Source organism: Equus quagga, chromosome 7 (genome assembly GCF_021613505.1).
Source record: "Equus quagga isolate Etosha38 chromosome 7, UCLA_HA_Equagga_1.0, whole genome shotgun sequence".
Classification (NCBI taxonomy): Eukaryota; Metazoa; Chordata; class Mammalia; order Perissodactyla; family Equidae; genus Equus; species Equus quagga.
Window position 1 is genome coordinate 37,877,013 of NC_060273.1, and position 24,894 is coordinate 37,901,906.

At 46.5% G+C, this 24,894-nt stretch overlaps 1 protein-coding gene across 3 annotated transcripts; it reads left to right on the forward strand.

Annotated features, from left to right (window-relative positions):
• Window positions 1–20,069: 20,069 nt before the first annotated feature.
• TRIM56 (tripartite motif containing 56) lies at window positions 20,070–23,651 on the forward strand. 3 transcript variants are annotated; one of them, XM_046665376.1, is made up of 4 exons: window positions 20,070–20,087; window positions 20,179–20,249; window positions 21,097–21,225; window positions 21,334–23,651. In XM_046665376.1, the coding sequence occupies exon 4, from the start codon at window positions 21,335–21,337 to the stop codon at window positions 23,648–23,650; it is 2,316 nt and encodes a 771-aa protein (XP_046521332.1). In that variant the 5' UTR covers window positions 20,070–20,087; window positions 20,179–20,249; window positions 21,097–21,225; window position 21,334; the 3' UTR covers window position 23,651. The 3 variants fall into 3 exon arrangements, with proteins under 3 accessions (XP_046521332.1, XP_046521333.1, XP_046521334.1); XM_046665377.1 differs by lacking the exon at window positions 20,070–20,087 and having other exon boundaries at window positions 20,179–20,253; XM_046665378.1 differs by lacking the exon at window positions 20,070–20,087 and having other exon boundaries at window positions 20,179–20,238.
• Window positions 23,652–24,894: the final 1,243 nt, after the last annotated feature.

The following is a 24,894-nucleotide window of genomic DNA, read 5'->3' on the forward strand; positions in this document are numbered from 1 at the left end:
AAATTTTCCCCATCTATGGTTTCTGGTTCAAAAAGTCCTTCCCTAGATGAAAGTCTCAAAGCTACTCTCTACATTGTCTTCTGTTAGTTTTGTAGTTTTATTTTTCACATTTAGGTCTGAACCTCTGGGGACTTCACCTCTGTATACAGTGAGTTAGGGATCTGTATTAGTTTTCCATTGCTGCTGTAACAAATTACCACAAACTTAGTGACTCAAAACCCCACAAATTTATTATTTTACACTTCTGGAGGTCAGAAGTCCAAAATGAGTCTTATGGGGCCAAAATCAAGGTGTCAGTAGGGCTTTTCTCTTCTGGAGGTGCTAGGGAGAATGTTTTCTTGCATTTTCCAGCTTCTAGAGGTCACCCGCATTCCTTGGCTTGTGGCTCCTTCCTCCATCTTTAAAGTACACAGCTCCAACCTCTGCTTCCCTCATCACATCACCTTCTCTCCCTCCCACCACAGGTGAGGTTCTTCACTTTGAAGGATTCCTGTGATTAGATTGGGTCTGCCTGGATAATCCAGGATAATCTCCCCACCTCACGTCCCTGATTTAATCACACCTACAAAATCCCATCTGTCATGTAAGGTAACATATTCATCGGGTCTGGGGATTAGGACATGGACATCTTTGGAGAATCATTACTCAGCCTACCCCAGGATCTAGCTCAATATTTACTCCAAATGGTGAGACAGTTTTCCCAACAGCATCAACCAACAGGTTATTTTCTCCCACTGATTTGTGGTGTCACCTCCTCCCTACTCCAAATTGCCACATTCACGCAGATCTGATTCTGAGCTGTCACTTCTGTTCCATTGCCTTACTTATTTGTCCTAGCACAAGTATCAGCATGGTTTTGGTGTTTTTTGTTTTTACCACGGCTTTATAAAATATTTTTTAAACTGATTGAGTGAGTCTTCCTTCACTCTTCCTTTTCAACATTTTCTTAGCTACGTAAGGACTTTTATTCTGCCATATAAATATAGGATTCAGTTTAATAGATCGACTTGGGGAGAACTGTCACCTTTGCAGGTCTAAGTCATCCTATCCATGAAGATGGTACATTTCTCCTTTTATTCAGGTCCTCTTTAAAGCTTTTTTATGGGAGTTTAAACATTTTCTCTATAAGGGGGTAAGGGTTCTGATCACCAATCTCCAATGTGTGCGTGTGTCGGGGAGATTTCCCCACACCAACAAGCAATTCTATAACACCAGCTGAGTCTCCTACAAGTCAACTCAATCCTGACACTCCCCAGAGATAGGCGATAGCATCAGATTCCACAGGATAAGGGTTCAGTCCCACAAGACTCCCTCCACTTCCGATGCCAATTGCAAGTCCAGGTTGTTAGCTGTACTTCTGACCAACTGGCTCTGAATCTGAGGTTCCCATGACCCCGTCCTTACGTTCAATTAATTTGCTGGAGCAGCTGACAGAACTCAGGAAACTCATTTACTCACTAGATTACAGGTTTATGACAAAGGATATTAAAGGAGACTAATCAACAGCCAAATAAAGAGATACACAGGGCAAACTCCCAAACGAAAGAGCTTCTATCCCTGTGGAGTTTGGGCCTGGCACAGTGGCACATGGAAGTGTCCTGGTTCACCAACTTGGAAGCTCTCCAAACCCTGTCCTTTTGGGTTTTTATGGAAACTTCAAAACATAGTCATAATTGATTAAATCATTGGCCTTTGGTGATTGACTCAACCCCCAACCCCTCTGCCCTCCCCAGAGGTCAGGGGGATGGAGTTGAAAGTTCCAACCATCTCATCTTCTGGTTGATTCTCTAGGCAACCACTCCAAATCTTAGGTGCTTTTGAAAAGCCACCTCATTAACCTAACAAAAGACACCTTTATGACTCATCACTTGGGAAATTCCAAGGGTTTTAGGACCTCTGTGCCAGAAATGGGGAGCAAATATATACTTCTTATTATAGATCACAATAACACAGGGAGTCACATAGATCCCGTTGATGGGAACACTCATTCCCTGATGATCACGTTTCCCTGTGGTGAGATCTCTGCTAGGTATTAACTCGTGGACCTTGCCTCTTTCCCACACTTGCAGTGGTAAGTGACAGCCATTCGTCTAAATCTCTTGCATGGTTGTGCCACATATCAAGAGGCTTTAAACACTGGGATTCACGTCTTTCCCCAACTCCCCAACCCCCCCCCCCCCCCCCCCCCCCCCCCCCCCCCCCCCAGGCAGTGTGAAGCAACAGTCGTGAGCAAGTGCCTCTGTTCTCCTGACCCTCTCACAGATGGGCTGTCCCAAGGCCAGGTCTAGGGAAGGGCACAGAGAACGTTAACAAATCCACTTTGTCACAAATCTTAGCCACATCCCTCAAGCTGGCCTTTATCAGAAATCAAGTGGATATCTCTTGTCTCCATTCACTGGGGTCCTGCATTCTCTCAATTAATTCTGAATTTGGCCCAAATAAACCAGGACTGGCTTTTGAGTATCTTTGAGTCTTAGGCTTAAGCAAGTGCGGATCATGTAGGTTTTTATCTTGGTGGAAAGCTGCTGATGTTTTCAAGTTGCAAAGCTGGCTTTTGTTTTTTCTTTTTAAATAAACTTTATGGAGGTATAATTTACATATACACTTTAACACGCTCATTGTAAGTGCATAGCTCAATAAGCTTTGATAAATGTGTATATTTGTATAATCGCCACCACAAGGAAGTTGTGAATCACCCCAAAGAGTTCCCTTATGCCCCGTTGCAGTCAAATTCCACCCCATTCAAGCCCTACGCAACCAAGGATCTGCTTTCTGTCACTATAGATTAGTTTGTCTGTTCCAGAAATTCATATGAATGGAATCATAGAACGTATATTCTTTTGTGTCTGGCTTCTTTCATGCAACAGAATGTTTCTGAGATTCTTCCACAGTGTTTTAGGTATCGGTGTTGTTTCAGGTATTGTTATGTTGTGTTCCATGATATAGAATACCACCATTTGTGTATTCACTCACCTCAATGTACAACTGAATTGTGTCCAGTGTTTGGCTATTATGAATCAAGCTGCTATGACCATTTTTGCGCATGTGTCTTTTCCACTTATGTGAGTTTCAAAACCGGGCAAAAATAAATTATAACAATAGAACTCAAAATAGTAGCAACCTTTGAGGTGTGAGGATGGGCGGGGAGAGGGCTGGGGTGATGGAAATGGTCTGTGTCTTGACCTGAGTGATACTTACGCGGGTGTGAACACATGTGAACGTTCCTCCAGCTGTGCACTTGCATTAGTCTGCTCCATCTCCTCTAACAAAATGCCACAGGGTGGGGGGCTAAAACAACAGAAATTTACTTTCTCACAGTTCTGGAGGCTGGAAGTCTGAGATCAAGGTGTCAGCAGGCGTGGTTTCTCCTGAGGCCTCTCTCCTTGGCTTGCAGACGAGTGCCTTCTTCCTGTGTCTTTACATCGTTTTCCCTTTGCATAGCTCTGGGTCCAAATTTCCTTTTTTTATAAGGACACTAGTCGGACTGAGTTAGAGCTCACCCTAATGACCCCATTGTAACGTAGCCATCTATTTAAAGGTTTTATCTCCAAATACAGTCTCACGCTGACGTCCTGGGAGTTAGGGTTTCGACATACGAATTTAGGGAGGACATAATTCAGCCATAACAGCACTTAATATTGGCACACTCTACTCACTTTCCATGTTACACTGCATCGACTAAAGCGAGCAAAAACAAAGGAACAAACAACCACTCCATAGGGGTTGTCGTGAGCTGGGGACCCAGAGAGGGGAACTGACATTTCATGGCAGGCTCCTCTGTTCTGGTTGACGATGTTGTTACCTCACTGATTCCTTACTTCTTCTTCAGTTAAAAGAGCTAAATGTAAAAACCAAAATACATGAATAAACAATTAAACGTATGTATTTACATAAGTCCATCTACCATAAGAAGGAAAGTTAAGCGGGTCACTCTCAGAATTGGAATAGCGGGAGAGTTGAAGCAAAATGGAGGATGTCAGGCCAAGGTGCCGAGGAGAGAGCTTCCTCGGGAGAAAGTTCAAGAAAAGGAAAGGGGACCTAGGATGCCAGGTGGACAGACAGACAAGGGAAAGAGAATCACCCTCATGATTCCAACCTATGATTCAAAAATTATGGGGTAGTTTTTAAACTAAATCCCAGACAATCAAGATGTGTTTGTTAGCCTTTTGCTATTGATTTTCAGTGTTATTCCGTACAGTCAGAGATCACAGTCTCTATCAGACATGACCTTTGGAGTTTGCTACAGTTCCTTCATAACCTCATACGTGGTCAGCGTCTGTGAACGGCCCATGTGTGCTCTCAAAGTATGGGGAGTCTCTGTGTCTTGGGCATAAAAATACTCTCGAGTAAAAAAATATGTACAACTAATTGTCATTAGTTCATGTTTATCAACAGCTTATTCAAATATTCCATTTTGATTAGGTGAAGAAAGATATTTCCTTAGGAGAAAAATCTGGAAGAGAATTGAGGTTTTGAAGGCCAAAAAGACTTTAAGGCAAAAAGCATTATAATACTATAAAGACTTGACCGATGTTAACAAATGATACTAGCATTGTCAACGAAAATAATCCATAACCAATCTATAAATGAAAATCTGGGAGAGTTTACTCTGAGCTAAAATGTGAGGACCATGGCCCGGAGCCTTTCTTCCCAAAGGAAGAAAGGGCACCGAAGAAGTGGGGTGCACAGGGTGGTTATATACCCCCAAACAGGATGTTTCACATAGGATTGAAATGTCACTTTTACAACAGTCGCGAGACTGCTCTGTCGGCACAGCGATTGATGGAAACAGCCGATAGGTCTGCTGTCTTGGTGAACACAGCAGGGTGGCAGGTCTGTCTTCTTGAGCTGGGTGGTCACAGGTGAGCTGGGTGGTCAAATATGAGTGCAGCAATCAGTTCCTAGCCTAAGGAAAGATGCTTATCCCTAAGGAAATGCCAATGTAGGGGGAAGTTGCACCTTTACCTTAAGGCCATTTGTTCTTACCATAGGAAATGTTTAAAGCAGATATGCAATGCGAGCTCAACGGCCACAGTCAGGCCCTTTTGGAAAAAACAAAGTCAGGCCGCATTAGGTTTACACCGAATGGCTTCTTCACATACTCTAATATATCCTATTGCTTGCCATTTCTATTTGTCAGCATAATGGTAAAAATGTTCAATTTACTGGGAAAATATAACAATTCTAAATGTGTATAGATTTAATATAGCTTAAAATATATAAATCACCAACTGGTCGAATTACAAAAAGAAATAGACAAATTCGTAGCCTTTGTGAGATATGAACAAAAGCGTGCGTTGGTGACTCATATCTCAGGCAGATGAAAAACATTACGTTAGGAATACAGAGGACTTGAACAAGACAGTTATAAGCTCGATACAATGGAACGATATAAAATTCTCGTCCCAGAAATGTAAAGAACATACATTTTTCTCAAACACACATGAGGCAATTATAAAAACCTATGACATACTGGCCCATAAAACACTTCTCTGTGAATATCAAAGGGAGGCAAGGATGAAAACAGGGAGCCAGTGAAGAGGTTATTGTAGTTGATACCAGCTCAACACAAGGTTGACCTAAGGGAAGCCATATTGTAAGAGAAACCATATTATAACTTTGAATGACCACTGACTAACCCAGCTGGATAAGCACCCTCCAGGAGATCTGACTGCTCTGCAGCTTTTATGACCCCTGCTGACGCAGGTTCCTCCCAGCTGCGATAGGATGATAACTTTGTTCTTTTGAGTTCCTTAGGAAGGTGATGACCCCTGGACAGAGAGCCTACCTGGTGTGGCCACTCCCAGTCTGTCAACATTCCTAACCCCCTCCCCTGTAACCCACTGGCCCATATAACTGCTTCAAGATTCAGTGCCCCCGCCAAAATGGTTCTTTTGGACATTAGTCGGCCATCTTCCCCCTTGCTAGTAAGTTGTGATAAAATGCCCTTTCTCTGCCACCATCCTGCCTCTTGACGGGTGGCTTTTGTCTCAAGGGGAGCAGGTGGTGCCCTTTGTGCGGTAACACAGTGGTTCAGGCAAGAGGCAGGGAGACCGGGTCAGATGCTGGATACATTTTGAAGGTAGAGCCGACAAGTTTGCTAATGAACCATATACGCAATGCAACAGAAAAAGAGGAATCAAGACGGTGACTTTAGGTGAAAGTTGCTGAGAGAGTAGATCTTAACAGTACTCATCACAAGAAAAAAATTTGTAACTACGTGTGTTGATGGATGTTAACTAATCTTATTGTGGTGATCATTTCTCAATATATACATATATCAAACCATTATGTTGTACATCTCAAACTAACACAATGTTGTATGTCAATTATATCTCAATAAAGAAAAGAAAAAGAGGAATTAAGGATGATTGCAAGATGCTTGGCCTCAGCAACTAGAAGATGGTGCTGCATCGCAGAGATGGCGATGCCTGTGTTGGGGGGCTAGGGTTCGGGAGCATTTTGAGAACGGGATGCCTGTTCCACTTACAAGTGGAAATGTCCAGTAGGTCAGTGGGTACGAGTCTGGAAGTCAGGGGAAAGGTCTGGCCTGGAGATGAAGGTTTGGGAATTGCCATCCTATCAAGGATATAACATCATTTAGAGCTATGGGACTAGATGAGTTTGCCCTGAGAGGGAGCGTGGACAGAGAAATATTCTGACGTTCGGGGTCAGGAAGACAGGAAAACCCAGGGAAGACGTGGGCAGGGTTGTAGGAAGAGAAGCAGGCAGCTGGGAGGCCAGGACACCAAGAGGAAAGCGTCTCAAGGAGGAGGTGCTCTCCTCCGCCAGCTGCCACAGCCAAGTAAGAGGAACGTAGGCAAGGTGGAGGTCATTGGTGCCGCTGGCCAGAGCAGCTTCCGGCGAGTGTTGAGAACAAAGCCTAATTGTAGCCGGTTCCAGAGAAAACGGAGAACAACAACACGGAGAAGGACAGTAGGGCATGCGAGGTCAAGCCGGGGACTGGTTTTCTTTTAAGATGGAAAATATGCTAAAGAAGGATCCAGGGGAGAGAGAAAAAGTGATACCGCAGGAGCGAGGCAAATACGGAAGCAAAGTCCTTGAGTTAGTGGTGGGGGGTGAAACCCAGCAGTGCCCGCAGAGCCGTGTTGAGGCTTGAGGCGAAAGGAAAAATCAGTCATACTGAGTCTATCTGTGCTTAAAATTTCAATATTTTGTTCATTGTGGAGTTTTTGCATTAATTTTTACTTTTCAAAAAATATAGCATTTAAAATATTATTTATGTTGATAAATGAGGCTTTTGGGTGCTCCTGTAGATTTTGCACCTGAGGTCTTGCAGAGGGGAATCAGAATTTCTAGTGTAAGAGGGAGGCGGAGCAGGAGCAGAGTGTATAAGAATAGGGGGGCACAGGGCCTCTGATGATTGGCAAGAGCAGCACACAGGCTGACAGGCACCCCCTCAAAGCCCAGAAACAAGGTTAGGTGGTTTATTCCAGCCGAATGGCTTTGTGGTTGTCCATGTCCTGGAGGAGAGTGAGCTTCTGTGGGGACAGAGCTCCCTCTGGTGGCCCCGGGTGGCAAGGACGGCTCAGAGCGGATGGGGCCGGCGGGTTTGGGGCGTGCAGGAGCCCCAGCCACCAGGGAGCAGGCGGAGGAAGAGAGGCCTGCAGAGCAGAGGGGAGGGGTCAGGGCCGGAGGAAGAGGGGTACTGTAGGCCAGGAGAAGGGTGAGTTTTGAGAAGGGAGTGATCAACAGTTTCAAACGTCCAAAAGGCTTCATTTAATTTCGGCCTGATTATTTACACAGGTGGCACAAGAGGTGTTTGTCACCATGTAAGCCTCTTGAAGCATACAGAATTTTGAAACCTTATAAAATGGGAATATCTATAAGATAGGATTTCCCCCCAACTGATGGGCACTGCAGGTGAAATTTCGTGAAAGGAGTTTCTTGGCTTTGGTCCTAGACTGAGGATAGGAGAGCAAATAATAGAGGCTTTTAAAAGTCCAAGGGCGGATTCCTTCAGCAAATTTCCATGGAGAAGTTATAAGGTTCTAACTACCAAGACGTGACCTTCCTTACTACTGTGAGCTGGGACCTTAGAAAAATAAACATGCAAAATGTCAGAGAGGTCGAGGAAGATAAAAGGTAAAAAGGAGCAACTGTCACCCTGGGCTGCCATGCAGATTTGACTGTCACTGGGCATCCGATCCCGGGCCCTTGGCACTGGGCTACGAGGGCTAGCTAGCCAGGGACCAGAGGGCATTTGAGTGACTCAGAGCAACTTTGGTTGCTACAAGACAATGGAATTCCAGCTTCGCATCAAGAAGAGTATGGGGACCAAGTTGAGTGGCTCTGTTTCCAGAAGGTGAGCAGGAAGTGGAACACTGCCACCAGTGTCGCCTGGACAGCTGGACGTGGGGACGATTTCTTTGCAGCAGTAGATAAAGATCAGTCATGCTTCTCAGCGAGAGTGAGCACCTCCAGCCTGATGGGTTTAGGATACACACAGACCTAAAGCAGACATCACATCCACGTTGTCGGCTCTGTTGGATGGCAGAGGCACCAATGCCGGGGCCACAGGCTCGGTCTAGCACTCTAATTTTACTTTTTTCTTTTCTTTCTTTTTTTTTTTTTTTTTGGTGAGGAAGATTGGCCCTGAGCTAACATCTGTTGCCAATCTTCCTCTTTTTGCTTGAGAAAGATTTTTCCTGTGCTAACATATGTGTCACTCTTCCTCTACTTTCTATGTGGGACACCACCACAGCATGGCTTGATGAGCAATGTGTAGGTCCGTGCCCAGGACCCAAACCCACAAACCCCAGGTTGCTGAAGCAGAGCATGTGAACTTAACCAGCCACCAGGCTGACCCCTAGCATTATAATTTTACTTTTAAGTGAATATTAAACAATAATTGCATTTTAAACTGTTTCACAGCATAGCTGCCTTCAGAATTTAATGGTTCTTTTTAACGACACTTCTCTGGGATGTAAATATTGCTGGCATTCTGTTAGACCTGCACATCAGTTTCCTTGGGGAAACCCGAGGGACCCTAGCAGAAAGTAAAAGCTGAGGGAGCCTTGAGTATAGCTGAACGCTAAGTGTGCTCCCAGCCTACACACAGGTCACTTGCCAGAGGGGCTCCAGGGATTCGAGCACCACTTCTGCCCAAATCTTTGACCGACAGATGACTAAGCTATGCAGGCACAGGGGAGATCCCAAAGTCAGACTAAAAAAAATCAGAACAGAAAAACCAAATAGAGATATCAGTGACTACACACCACTGGAGAAATTAAACCCACAGTTGAGTCTTGCCAAGTTGCTGAGCAGCAGCAGCAGCAGCAACAACCCTCAGCACCAAATACTCCAAGACAGGCAGAGAAACGGGAAAGCGTGACCCACACTTGGGGGAAAAGAGGGGTCAACAGAAACTGATGCTGAGTGGGCCCAGACGTTGCATTATGTACATTTCCAAAGAATTTAAGGGAAATATGAGGACACTAACTCAAAAGGATAGAAAATGTCAATAGAGGAACAGAAACTGTTTTTTAAAAGAACCAGAAGGAACTTTGGTGGTTGAAAAGTAAAATAACTGGAATGAAAAATTCATTAGAAGGGTTCCAAACACACACACACACACACACAAAAAGAAGGGTTCCACAGCAAATTTGAGATGGCAGAAGGGAGAACTGATGAACTCAAAGATCAATTAACAACAATTATTGGGTTAATAAAAATTATCCAGTACAAAGAACAGAGAGAAAAAAAACGTGAGGAAAAATGAACAGAGACTGTGGGACAGCGTCAAGCATAGCAACATACGTATAACGCAGAACTCAGAAGGAGAAGAGGGAAAGAGACAGAAGAAGGCATCCTTCAGAAATGAAAGGGACTTGTTCTGCCACTCACGGCACTGGTTGTGTGCCCATCTGGCGGGGAGCTGGGACCTCCTTTGTGAAGCTGAGGCAGCTCCAGCACTCGCTATGATGAGAGACCCAAGAGAGGAATCCCGCCAAGAACAATGGTGATGCTAACGTGAAGGCGGTGGGCAGCATGGTTCTGTGGTGCAGTTTAAGATTAAGAGACATATACCATTTAGTAAACTAATGAAAGCCTGTTGTGAATGACAAGGTTTGTCAATGAGGCAGATCAGAGTCTGATCTGATGGGCACCCGATCGATGACCAGACACACCGGCATAGTTGGAAACAGGAGGCGAAGATACAATCGGTGCATTCCTAGAGCAGACAGGAAGCGTCAACAAAGAACAGAATCTGTACTTTAGTCCAGAATTCTGTTTCCACAGACCAAGATCACATCCTCAAATTAGGAAATTGCAATTTGGCTCCACATCCTGAATAGTTCTCTCTATTCTTGTGTTTTCCCCTCCCCATCCCTTTATTGTACATGAGGTGACTGGGGTATGCGCACAAGCATCCTGATTTTTTTTTTTAACTAAATGGTCAATTATATATTTTCATCCACATCAAATGGAGATGAAGTAGGGAAAAAGACTGTTTCTGTGAAAATACTCCCTTTCTCCATTAGGAACATGCTCATCTGACTCCCATCTTTCTATTCCAATAAGTTATTAGTTCTTGCTCTTTAACAAGAAGCAATAACAAAAAACATCCTTGCATATCTTGTGTGGAGAATTTCAATGTTTTCATTTTTCATTATAAAATCAAGGACAATTTTATAACTTTTTTGGTATGTCGCTGTTACACGTACAACCATATGTCTTTAAGTAGTGATAATTTACTTTTAACGAAAGGATCCTAGATAGTTTTCTCTTCAAGTCAAGCATATTGTTGTTTAAATAAATTTCTTATTTATAATGTTTTAAAAATTCAAGCAAAAATCAAGACATTCCAAGATAAATACAAATGGGGAATTTGTTGCTAGCCAACTTATTCCATGGAAGGAAGTCCTTCAGGTTGAAAAGGAAGGACACTAGATGGTAGCTCCAAGTCACAGGAAGGAATGAAGAATCCAGAAATGCTAACCATGTGGGTAAACACAAAAGACTGATCTATATCTTTCTTTCCTTTAATATCTTTAAAAAACAAAAGTGTTAAACCAATGTTACCTCAGTGAAAAAATGAAATTGTTTCAATCATTATTATAAGGCTGTATTGTTGGGTTTTTGACATATACAGATGCAATATACTTGACAAAATAGCAAAAGGAAAGGGAAGAAACAGAGCTATGTTGCTGTATCTGATGGTTGATTTAAGTCGACATTAACCTGAAACAGGTTCTCATAAATTAAAGATACATATTATAATCCCTAGAGCCATCACTGAGAAAAAAGTTCAAACACATAGCACTAGTGGAATTAAAATAATACACTAAAAATATTTTTAACATAAAATAAGGCAATAATGAAGGAATAGAGTAACAGAATTATATAAAATCAATAGAAAACAAATAGCAAATGACAGACATAAATCCAATCATGTCAACAGTTACATTAAAACCTGAATAGATTAAACACTCCAATCAAAGGCGGAAATTGTCAGACTGGATAAAAAATAAGATCCAACTATATGTTGTCTATGAGAGACATACTTTAGATTGAAAGACACAAATAGGTTGACAGTGAAAGGATGAAAAAATACACACCATTCAAACAGTAACCATAAGAGAACTGGAGTGGCTACATTAATATGTTTATATATACTAATATTCAGGAAAATAAATATACTTAGAGACAAAGAAGAACATTTCCTAATGATAAAAGGAAGATATAAAAATTACAAATGTATAGGCATCTAACAACAGGGCCTCAAAATTCATAAGGAAAACTGACAGAACTAAATGAAGAAATAGACGATTCAGTCATTATAGTTGGAGATTTCAATACTCTGTCAGTAATTAATAGAACAACTAGGCAGAAAATCAATAAGAATACAGAAGACTTGAACAACACTGTCACCTAACTTGAGCCAACAGACGTATATACCACACTCCACCCAACAACAACAGCGTAGCCGTTCTTTTTTTTTTTTTTTTTAAGGTTTTTTATCTTTTTCCTTTTTCTCCCCAAAGCCCCCTGGTACATAGTTATATATTCTTTGTTGTGGGTCCTTCTAGTTGTGGCATGTGGGACACTGCCTCAGCGTGGTCTCATGAGCAGTGCCATGTCCGCGCCCAGGATTCGAACCAACGAAACACTGGGCCACCTGCAGCGGAGCACGCGAACTTAACCACTCGGCCACGGGGCCAGCCCCGTAGCCGTTCTTTTTAAGCACACGCGAAACATTGTCCAGGATAGACTATATGCTAGGCCATAAAACAAGTCTGGATAAATTTAAAAGGATTGAAGTCATACAAAGTATTTTCTCCAATGACAACAGAGTTAAATTGGCAATGTACAAACAAGAGAAATTTGGGAAATCCACAAATATTTGGAAGTTAAACAATGCACTTCTAAACAACCCATGGATCAAAGAAGATATCAGAAGGGAAGTTAGTAAATATGTGGAAGTTAGAAAATATCTGAATGAAAATAAAAACACCAACATCAAAATTGGTGAGACAGAGCAAGTGCTATGCTGGAGCCAACTTGTACTGGCCCATGAGAGCTTGTTGCACTCGTCCGCCCGCCCCCCCCCCCATCTTTATGCTCAGTGATGTCATGTCAACAGCTTAAAATCAATCATGGCGGAAGTATTTGCACCATGGAAATTGGCAAATGCCACAAAATAGGGTTCTTTTCCTCCTCTCAGAGATGAGCAGTTAAACATTTACCAGAATACCACTGAATGCAGCTAAAGCAGTGCTTAGAGGGAAATGCATAGCTTTAGATGCTCATATTAGAAACGGAGTAAGAGGGGCTGGTCCCATGGCCGAGTGGGTAAAGTTCCACACACTCTGCTTTGGTGGCCTCAGTTCACGGGTTTGGATCCCAGGTGCGGAACTACTCCACTCATCAGCCATCTTGTGGAGGCATCCCACATGCAAAGTACAGGAAGATTGGCACACATGTTAGCTCAGGGCTAATCTTCCTCACCAAAAAAAAAAAAAAGAAAGAAAGAAAGAAAGATCTAAGATCAATAATGTAAGCTTCCCTCTCAAGAAGCTAGAAAAAGAAACACATATCAAACCCAAACCAAGTAGAAGAAAATAAATGATAAAAATCAGAGTGGAAATCAATGAAACAGAAAATAGAAAAGCAATAGAGAAAAATCAATGAAACCAAAATTGGTTCTTTGAAAAGACTGATGAAAAAGAGAGAAGGCACAGATTACCAAAATCAGTAATGACAGAGGAGAAATTACCACAGACCCTAAATAAACAAAAGGATTCTGGGGATTATTATGAAGAGTTTTATGCCAACAAATTAGACAATTTAGATGAAATGGACAAATTCTTATCAACACAAAAATTAATATAACTGCCTCTATTAAGAAAATCTGAATTGATCAATACCCTGTAAAAACTTGAATTAATAATTTTAAAACATTTCCACAAAGAAAAGACCAGGACCGGATGGCTTCATTGACGACTCTATCAAACGTTTAAGGAAGAAACAGCATCAATTCTATATAAACTCTCTCAGGAAACAGGGGAAAAGAGAACACTTCCCAACATATTTTATGAGGTTACTATTACCCTGTTATCAAAGTCAAACAAAGGTATGACAAGAAAGTAAAGTAACAGACCGATATCACTCATGAACATAAATACAAAAATCCTTAACAAGGGGGCTGGCCAGTGGCTGAGGGGTTAAGTTCATGCACTCTGCTTTCTGCAGCCTGGGGTTTCACCCATTCGGATCCTGGGCTTGGACATGGCACTGCTCATCAGACCACGCTGAGGTGGCGTCCCACATGCCACAACCAGAGGCACTCACAACTAGAATATACAACTATGTACTGGGGCCTTTGGGGAGAAGAAGAAAAAAAATAAAGAAAAACAAAAAAAATAAAAGATTGGCAACCGATGTTAGCTCAGGTACCAGTCTTTAAAAAAATTTTTTTTAATCCTTAACAAAATATTTGCTAACTGTATCCAGCAACGTAAAAACAGGATTATACATTATGACTAAAAGGGGTGTATTCTAGGAATGCAACATTGATTTAACTGTGAAAGTCAATTCATGTAATATATCACATTAATCAAAGGGAAAAAATTATCAATTTTGTCAGTTGATTATCTTGATAATCACGATTATCTCAATTGATGCAGAAACAGTATTTGACAAAATCCAACACTCATTCATGATTTGAGAGAAACAAAACTCTCAATAAACTGGGAATACAGGGGACTCCCTCAATCTGATAAAGGACATCCAAAAACCCTACAGATAACATCATGCCTAGTGAAAGACTGGCTGCTTCCCTCCTATAACCAAGAACAAGACAAAGATGGCTGCTCTCACCACTTTTATTCAGCATTTTACTGGAGATTCTAGCCAGTACAAAAAGGCAAGAAAAAATATTAAAGGCATGCCAATTGGAAAAGAAGAAGTAAAACTCTTTATTCATAGATAACACGGCCTTGTATGCAGAAAATGCTAAGGAATCTACAAAATGAAAAAAAAAAAACTACCAGAACTAATAAGTGAGTTTAGCAAGGTCATACGCTACTAGATCAAAACATAAAAACCAGTTGTATTTCCATAAACTAGCAACAAACAAGCAAAAAAATGAGGTTTAAAAAACAACTTTATTTACATTAGCGTCAAAAAGAATAAAATATTTAGGAACAAATTTAGCCAAAGAAGTGCAAGACCCATACACTGAAAACTAAAAAACCTTGCCAAGAGATTTAAAGAACTAAATAAATGGAGAGATGCATACTATGTTCATGGATTAGAAGACTCAATAGTGTTAAGATGGTAATTATTTCCCAACTGATCTATGGATTCAAGGAAATCCCTATCAAAATCTCAGAAGCTTTTTCAGTAATTGACAAGCTGATCCTAAAATTTATAAGGAAATGCAAAGGGCCTACAATGGCCAAAACAGTTCTGGAAAAGAGCAGAGACTGAGGAGTCACTTTACCTGACTTCAAACGTCCTATGAAGTTACAGGAGTCAGGACAACGTGGTATTGCCATGGGGATGGAGATGCTGAACAATGGGATAGAACAGAAAGTCCAGAAATAAACACTTACATTTACGGCCAATTGATTTTTGCCAAAGGTGCTTAAAAAATTCAAAGAGGAAAGGATCCATATACAAACAAATAAATAAACAACCCTTACCTCAACACATATACACAAATTAACTCAGAATGGATCAAAGACCTAAAAGTAAGTGTTAAACCTACAAAACTTCTAGAAGAAAACAGGAGAAAATCATTGTGACCTTGAGTCAGGCAAAGATTTCTTGGCCATAACACCAAAGCATGAACCATAAGAGAATAAATCGATAAATTGGACTCATTAAAGTTAAAAACTTTTCCCCTGCCAAAAGCATTGTTAAGAAGATCAAAATAGGGGCTGGCCCTGTGGCTGAGTGGTTAAGTTCGCACGCTCCACTGCAGGCGGCCCAGTGTTTTGTTGGTTCGAATCCTGGGTGTGGACATGGCACTGTTCATCAGACCACGCTGAGGCAGAGTCCCACATGCCACAACTAGAAGGACCCACAAAGAAGAATATACAACTATGTACCAGGGGGCTTAGGGGAGAAAAAGGAAAAAATAAAATCTTTTTTTTAAAAAAATAAAATAAAAAAGAAGATCAAAATATAAGCTACAGATTGGAGAAAATATTTGCAAATCACAAATCTGACTTGTACCCAGAATCTATAAAAAACTCTTGAAACTCAACAGTAATGAAAAAAGACGCAATTAAAAAACTGGCAAAAGAACAGGCACTTCACCAAAAAGGATAGATGGGTGGCAGATCCGCATGTGAAAAGACGTTAAACATCATTAGCCGTTAGGAAAATGCACACTCAAACCACGGTGAGATATCACGCTTGTTAGAAGAACTAAAATAAAAAATCTGACAAAACTAAATGCTGGCGAGAATGTGGAGAAAGTGGATCTCTCACACATTCTTGGTGGGAAGATAAAATGGCGCAGCCACTTTGGAAAGTAGTTTGACAGTTTCCTGTAAAACTAAACTTACCTTTATCATACAATCCAGCAGTCGTGCTCCTAAGCATTTATCCCAGAGACACGAAAACCTATGTTCACACAAAAACCTGTATAGGAATGTTCATTGTAGCAATATTTGTACTAACCAAAAACTGGAAACAATCTGAACGTTGTCCAATTGGAGAATGGGTAAACGAACTGTGGTGTAGCCAAACCGTGTAATATTACTCAGCAATAAAAAGAACGAACTACTGACATACACGAAACAACTTGCATGGATCTCAAGGACACTAAGTGAAAAACATCAGTCTCTAAAGGTTTCATGGTTTATTATTCCATGTGTATAACATTCTTGAAATGACAAAATTATAGAGATGGAGAACCGATCAGCGGCTGCCAGGGCTTAGGGACGGGGGAATGGAGTTTCTTCGTATCGACGGGACACATCTGTGTCTTGATTACGGTGGAGGTCACATGCATCTATACTTGTGATAAAATTGCATAGAGCTATGCACAGCACACACACACACTTGAGTCCACATAAAATTTGGTGAAATCTGATTAAAGGCTGTAGTCTAGTTAATGGTGTTGTGCCAATGTCAACTTCCTTTTTCATATTGCACCATAAGGATTGTGTTGGTAATTTTTTGATTATATACATTTACCAAAACTCGCAGAACCATACACTTAAATTGGTGGTTTTTATTGTATGTAAGTTATACCTCAGAAAGTTAATTTTAAAATATAACATAATAAATACTACAGTTACCTAAAAACAGAGGAAGGGAGGGTGAGAGGAAACAACTGGAGGTAACAGAAACTATACAAGGTGAAGAAAACTGAAATACACACACAACACTGTCATTCATATCCTCAGAGAGTTAAGAAGATATTCTTTCCACACAGTAAAATTAGGACGTGAAAAAGAGAACTCATGAATTAAAGCCACGACCGCAGATTTGAAAACCACAAGAGAAGAGGTGGAAGGTTTAAGTTGAAGAAATCTCCTGGAAAGTAGAACAAAAAGAGGAAGAAATGGAAAATAAGAGGAGAGAGAAGATGAGAGGACCCATCTGTGAGATGCGACATCTGAATGAGGGAAGTTCCAGCGGGGGATGCAGGAAACGGAGGGGAGAGAATCAAAAACACTTCAGAATTCTCAGAGCCAAAGGGCACGTGTTTCGAGATTGAAAGAGCCACTAGATGCCCAGTGCCACGTGCGCACTGGGAAAGTCAGAACTCTGGGGACAAAGAAGATTCTAAAATCTTCCAAACAGCATTGGCTCCTAAGGGCTCATTGTTAAATTTGGGGATTTTGCAGCTGGCCGTTAAACCACTGGTAGCCTGAATTCAGCCCTGGTAGCAAGATTTGCACCATATTTACATCATGGGGAGGGGTGGGGGGGGGGCTGGCTTATCAGCATATTACTAAATAGTTAAGTAAATTACAGTATATCATTTATGCAGCCACTAATAATAACTATGAAGACTATGTGGAAACATAGAAAATGTTGATATGATTGTTATATAAGTAGACAAATACACTATAGGTACAATTATGTAAAATATATTCACATGGACAGAGACCAAAGGAAATACACACAGGAAGAAAGTTATTTGGTTATAATGATGACATGAGTGTCTAAAATTTTATTTTAAATTATCCTTATTATTTCCATAATTTAGGATTAAAAACCTTTGTGCACCTCCCCACAAATACCTACAGAAAAGCGTCCAAACTTGCCTGATGAAAATCCTATAAGGGCTCCACATTACCTTAAGGCCTTATAGGAATCTAAACAGGAAATTTGAAAGTTGGCTCTGCCTGCCCGCCTCCATCTCCTGCAATTTCCCGCCACTCCCCAGCACTCTAGTCCTATCAGACCAGCCACCCTGCGAGGCCTTCCCTGGAGTCATCCTGAGAACAGACACTCCCCCCACCACGGGCTCTCCCTGCCCAGCATCTGGCAAGAGTCGCCCCCCTCAACTCCTCCTCTCCATGTGTGTCTCTACGGTCATGCTTATCAGTGGGCTGTAGTTGAGTTATCGCTTGGCTCAGGAGTCTATTCTCGGGTGGAGACACGGTCATCTTGGGGCTGGCCACACACAGTAGGCACTTTAAGCAATTGTTCAGTGTATGGGGAGACGGAGTAGGACAGCCACTGTCATGCCACCTCTTTCAGGAAGCCTTCCTGATTCCCACACACCACCCCCATTCCAGCGGAACTCAAGCTCTCCCTCTTCTCTGTTGTCCCAGCACTTTATGTGACCTTGGGTGACTGACTTATTCCCTCTATGACTCAGTTTCCTCATCTGTAAAATGGAGGCAAAAATGATACCTGTCTCACCAGGTTATCATGAGGATTAAATCAGGTTATGTTCGCAACACCCCGTGCCAAGCTAATGGAAAATACCCCATAAAAGGAAGCCATTGTGATGATTATTTTGACACTTGCATATGACATTGGTCCTACTATCTGTTAGACTGGAAACCCACTGTGGGCAGAGAACGTATCTTGTTCATCTTTGTATATTCCACAGCGCGTGGCATGCTGTCTGGCCTCAGTAGGTATCAACAAATCGTTCCTGAATGTGGACCAGCAAGCACAGGCAGAGGCCACACGCATGTGCATGTGTGTGCACACACTTAGGGGCACACGGGCACCGATACAGTTTTCTGCCCTGGTCTTGGCTGTCAGCGCTGACCGTCTCCTTCTTCTGGACGTGCAGGATTCTCCAGCGTGTCTCCATGACCTTCTCTCTCCTGGATTTCCACCTGGACCATCTCTCTCCCGGATTTTCTCTCTGGCAACTACCTCTCAGCCTCCTTCACGCCCCAGCCTCTGCCCCATGTGCCTTAAATCTCTGCGTTCCCCACAGCGCCAGCTCAGCCCTGCTCTTCTCGCTTCAGACACTGCTGAGTGACTTCGTCAAGACCACAGACACTGGAAGAGTCACAAGCCTGGGTTTAGGCAGCCGGGCCCTCCGCCCTGACCTCCAGACCCGCAAGACCTGAGGGCCGGATGCTGCCCTCCTTACTTCACCTCCCTCCCAGGGCCAATCGCAAGCAGCCCGGCTTCAGCAGTCGCTCACATGTGTGACTTCCATCCTCCACCCTCCTTCCCGGCCCTATCGCCACTGAGTCAGCTCAGACCCCTGCACGGTTCACCTGGCCCCCGGTAGTCAGGCTCTCTAGCGTCCCGGCTGCTGCCACAGTGAGCTCTCCGTCCAGTTTCCCGCTGAGATTCTGTCACTGTGATAAAAGGATGCGTACACAGGATGAAACAACTACAGCCAAATGTTAACTGTAGAATGTAAGTGGTGGGTATACGAGTGTTCGTTGCAATGCTTTCAACTTCTCTGTGCTTCATAATTTTCGTAAGATGTTGGGGAAAATATCTTCCAGTGGTTCCTTTGGGTTTTTGGATGAAACTCAGACTCCTTCGTGTAGAGCATAAGGTCCTTTATGATGCGGCCGCTGCCTCCCTCTTTAACTCCATCTGCCACCACTCAATGTCCCCTTCCCACAAACCATCTCAAGACACCTGGAGCCACCCAGGAGAGTCGTGGTATTTCATTCCTCTGTACCTGTGTACTTGCTGTTCCTGATTCCGGGAAGTCCCTTCCCTGTGTTCTCCAGGAACCCCCAAACTCCTGTTCATTCTTCAAGCTCATCTCAAGGGATGCCTCCTCCAGGAAGCCTTTGCTGACCCCTGGACAGAAGCCCTCATCTGCTTCCCATAGGCTCTCCCATAGCTCAGCAGAGGTTTCTGGCACCAAGGGCTCACCTGGGACTGGCTTTGCAGACAAGCTGCAATGCTGGAAACCTGGCCTGAGGACAAGGCTCCAGTTGCCACCGTCTCTGAATCACAGCTCATCTCTAATTTCTTGCCTCAGAGGACGCATCCTCAGGCAGTTCCCCTGCGTTTGCAGCAAACACGCTCAGCTGGCTGAGCTATCCTGAGGCTGGAACTGACGGTCGGCCCTGAGCCGGCTCCAGCCGCCCAGCCCTGGAGCCTGCCGGAGGGGGCCTGCCCCACTGGGGGTCGGGGCCCCCGAGGAAGAGGTCCAGGCCGGGGTAGGGAAGAAGGCGGGGCCTGAGGCCGTGTCCCGGGCCGGGGACGGAAGTTACACAAGTACAATTAGTTTCAGTTTTGTTTCTCTTTCAGGAGCCCAGCAACAGCGGTGTCCAGACCTCTGCCCCCCAACTCCGGGTCCTGGCGCCCAAGGTCAGCTCAGAGTAGGTAAGGAGGGAGTCAGAGAGGGCAGCTGAACTGCAGGGAGTTGGGAAGGGAGGAGTGGTGGGGGGGAGAAGAGAGCAAGAGGAAGAGGAAGGGAGTGGGGGAGGGGGCAGAGGGGCCCGGAAGGCGGGAGGAGAGGAGAGGTTGGGAGGGGTACCCCCCTCACCCCACGGGGCCAGAGAGCTGAAGCTTCCCTGGGAAAGACCACCTCCCATTCTCTGAGCTCTGCCCCCAGCCCGGATTTTCCGGAAGTTTGGGGAAAATTGCCCCAAGAGTCTTCATCGAGTGTTTCACAGCCAGTGTGCTGGGAGCCGGGGGCTTCACAGATGAACCTCACCCGACTCCGACCCTTCAGAGGTTTCTAGGGAAACAGGAGGCCTCCTGCAGCAGGAAAGGCAAAAAGAAAGGGACTCCAGGAGATGGGGCAAAGCCACTGTGACCCCGAGGCCAAGCAGCTGGGAGAAAAGAGCAGGGCAGCCGCTTCCCCTCAGCCTTCCTTCTGCCGGCTCCAGAACCCACGGCCAGCAAAGTAGGGCAGGAAGTGGGGGGGGGTGCCACCACGACCTGAGATGCTGCGCCCAGGGTCTAGAAGACAGGTGTAGGGGGCTGCAGGAAGTGGGGCCCCTTATACTGCCCCACCTGCCAGGAGTCAAGGTGACTGCCCACCTGGACCCCCTGCCGTGTCCTTTCTGCCCGCCCCCACCCAGCACCCCACTCCCAGCAGGCCCCCTGGGACCTACTCACATGGGGCTTGGACCCCACCTGTCACAAGGCCTGTCAACTGGGGGCACTGATCCTTGCTAGCTCTCTAAGGCCAAGGCTTCGTGGTCTTGTCGTTTCTCACAGCACCTGACACACACAAGCACCTTTTATACGGTTGCTGACTGTATGCGAGGAGGAGGAAGGTGGTTCTTTAGCACAAGAGCAAGTGGCCAGAGGCCCCGGGAGACCAGAAGAAAATTCCTGGCCCTTCAGGTGAGACTCCAGACCTGGTGCGGCTTGAGGATGGGGGAGAGGCAGGAGGGCAGGCTGGAGCACTGTGGCGGTGCCCTCTGCCCTCTAATCCTGAGCCCTCGCTTGCAGCATGGTGTCCCAGGGGTCTGCGCCCTCCCTGCTGGAGGCCCTGAACAGCGACTTCCTGGCCTGTAAGATCTGCCTGGAGCAGCTGCGGGCTCCCAAAACGTTGCCCTGCCTGCACACCTACTGCCAGGACTGCCTGGCCCAGCTGGCGGAAGACGGCCACCTCCGATGCCCCGAGTGCCGTGAGACGGTGCCCGTGCCACCGGCCGGCGTGGCTGCCTTCAAGACCAACTTCTTTGTCAACGGGCTCCTGGATCTGGTGAGGGCCCGGGCCGGTGGAGACCTGCGCGCTGGGAAGCCAGCCTGTGCGCTGTGCCCCCTGATGGGTGGGGCCAGTGCCGGGGGGCCGGCCACTGCCCGGTGCCTGGACTGTGCTGATGACTTGTGCCAGGCCTGTGCCGACGGGCATCGCTGCACCCGGCAGACCCACACCCACCGAGTGGTGGACCTGGTGGGCTACAGGGCAGGGTGGTACGATGAGGAGGCCCGGGAGCGCCAGGCGGCCCAGTGTCCCCAGCACCCCGGGGAGGCCCTGCGCTTCCTGTGCCAGCCCTGCTCCCAGCTGCTGTGCCGGGAGTGCCGCCTGGATCCCCACCTGGACCACCCCTGCCTGCCCCTGGCCGAGGCTGTGCGTGCCCGGAGGCCAGGCCTTGAGGAGCTCCTGGCAGGCGTGGACAACAACCTGGCAGAGCTGGAGGCCAGCCGGATGGCGGAAAAGGAAGCCTTGGCCCGGCTGCGGGAGCAGGCAGCCAGGGTGGGGACACAGGTGGAGGAGGCAGCGGAGGCGGTCCTCCGGGCCCTTCTGGCCCAGAAGCAGGAGGTGCTTGGGCAGCTACGGGCCCACGTGGAGGCTGCTGAGGAGGCTGCTCGAGAGAGGCTGGGGGAGCTGGAGGGCCGAGAGCAGGTAGCCAGGGAGGCGGCTGCCTTCGCGCGTCGCGTGCTCAGCCTAGGTCGTGAGGCCGAGATACTCTCCCTGGAGGGGGCCATTGCTCAGAGGCTCCGGCAGCTGCAGGGGTGTCCCTGGATGCCTGGGCCCACCCCCTGCCTGCTGCCCCAGCTGGAGCTCCATCCTGGGCTCCTGGACAAGAACTGCCACCTGCTACGGCTCTCCTTTGAGGAACAGCAGTCCCAGAAGGATGGTGGGAAAGATGGAGCTGGAACCAAAGGATGTGACAAGACCCAGAGCTGGAGAGAGGATGGCACCCAGACAGAGAAACACGGTGGGATCCAGCCCCAGAGTAGAGATGGAGCCCAGACCCCAAAGGAGGACAGAGCCCAGACGCCCCAAGAAGATGGAGCCCAGACCCCAAAGGCAGAGATAGCCAAGACACCCCAAGAAGATGGAACCCAGACCCCAAAAGAGGCCAGAGCCCAGACACCCCAAGAAGAAGGAGGAGCCCTGACCCCGAGGGGTGGCAGATCCAACAAGAAGAAGAAATTCAAAGGCAGGCTCAAGTCAGTTTCCCGGGAGCCCAGCCCAGCCCCTGGGCCACACCTGGAGGGCTCGGGCCTCCTCCCCAGGCCTATCTTTTCCTGCAGTTTCCCCACGCGAATGCCTGGAGACAAACGGTCTCCCCGGATCACTGGACTCTGTCCCTTTGGTCCCCGGGAGATCCTGGTGGCGGATGAGCAGAACAGGGCGCTGAAGCGTTTCTCCCTCAACGGAGACTACAAGGGCGCCGTGCCCGTCCCTGAGGGCTGCTCCCCGTGCAGCGTGGCTGCCCTGCAGGGCGCAGTTGCCTTCTCAGCCAGTGCGCGGCTCTACCTTATCAGCCCAGATGGTGAGGTGCAGTGGCGCCGGGCCCTGAGCCTCTCCCAGGCCAGCCACGCTGTGGCTGCGATGCCGAGCGGGGACCGGGTGGCCGTCAGCGTGTCAGGCCACGTGGAGGTGTACAACATGGAAGGCAGCCTGGCTACCCGGTTTATTCCTGGGGGCAAGGCCAACCGGGGCCTGCGGGCACTGGTGTTCCTGACAACCAGCCCGGAGGGCAATTTTGTGGGGTCAGATTGGCAGCAGAATAGCGTGGTGGTCTGTGATGGGCTGGGGCAAGTGGTCGGGGAGTACCGGGGGCCAGGCCTGCACGGCTGCCAGCCGGGCTCCGTGTCTGTGGACAAGAAGGGCTATATCTTCCTGACCCTTCGCGAGGTCAACAAGGTGGTGATCCTGGACCCAAAGGGGTCACTACTCGGCGACTTCCTGACGGCCTATCATGGCCTGGAAAAGCCCCGGGTGACCACCATGGTGGACGGCAGGTACCTGGTCGTGTCCCTCAGTAACGGGACCATCCACGTCTTTCGGGTCCGCTCTCCTGACAGTTAAAGGGCTGGGACTGGGGTGGGACTGGGGTGGGACTGGGGCGGGAGGAGGGGGGCCGAGCGCATCTTCCCGGAGGGCAGGGGTGGGCAGCTTTTCACTGTGAAGTGCCAAACTCCTAACGCCTCTTCTGTTGTGCAAGAATAGGGACCAAGGGTGGTGGCGGGACCATAACTCTCAGAAGCAGAGGAGGAAGGGAAGGGGGGTGCTGGGAGTGAACCCCGTCTCTTGCTTTTTGTGGGTGACCACCGCCGCCACCGCTGCCATATAGTTCAGGTTTCTGAGATTTATAAGCTTGTCCTGTTTTGCATTCTTCAAAACCATTCCTGATGGAGTAGCCCGGGGGTCTTAGGAGGTGGGCAGAAGGAGTGCTCCGACTGACGAAGGACTCAGGTTACGTCAGACAGGTGCCTTCTGGATGAGAGCTGGGAGCCCTGTTCCCTTCAGACGGGAGCAGGGACACACCAGGTCAGAAGAGGCCTGGGGCTACGAAATGGTGATGAATGGCATCTTCCATCAGCCACAGCCAGGAGCTAGAGGCTCCTCTGAGAGTGGCGTCCCCCACTGAAGCACAGGGAGGGCTTTGTGGGGGACCAAGGACAGACACCAGCTGAGGCCATGCGGTGTCCACCTCAGAGTCTGTGAAGAGAATGTTACTAGAAAACGACTTGGCAGGATTGGAGTTTAACCAACATGGCTCCGAGTGTAAGGGAAAGGGGGGCCTCTGGGCTCCCCCTCCCCACTGTGAAGCCAGTCTGGAGCAAGACCTACACAGGATGTCAAATCACTTCTGTTTTGCAGTCTTTACACTTCCTGGAGTCTATTTTTAGTTTCCTCCTAGTTTTCCAGCCAGCAAAATTCCTTTTGAGAAATTTTGGCCTCCGTTTGGCTGAACTAAGGGATGAAGGAATTTTGGCCTTCTGTAGGCCACTGTTGCTGGGGGAAACGCCCTAGCCCTTCAGCCCAGGTGTGGGATTGGGGGCCAAGCCAGCAGGAAAACCTGAGAATTCAGTAGTAGGGCTGGGATGGGTGGAGGAGTGAAAACTGGAGGCAAAGATCCAGTCGGGGGTGAGCCAACCACTGGTCCTTTGCATAGGCTGAGGTAATGGTGGATGTGTTTACCCAGGGGCTGTTGAGAGAGGACCAAAGGGAATCTTAACGTAGCGATTGTGGACAATGGAGTGTTTGTGGGAACCAAAGGGATTTTGGACAAGTCCAGATGGAAAGTGCGGGGCATTAGGGATGAGGAA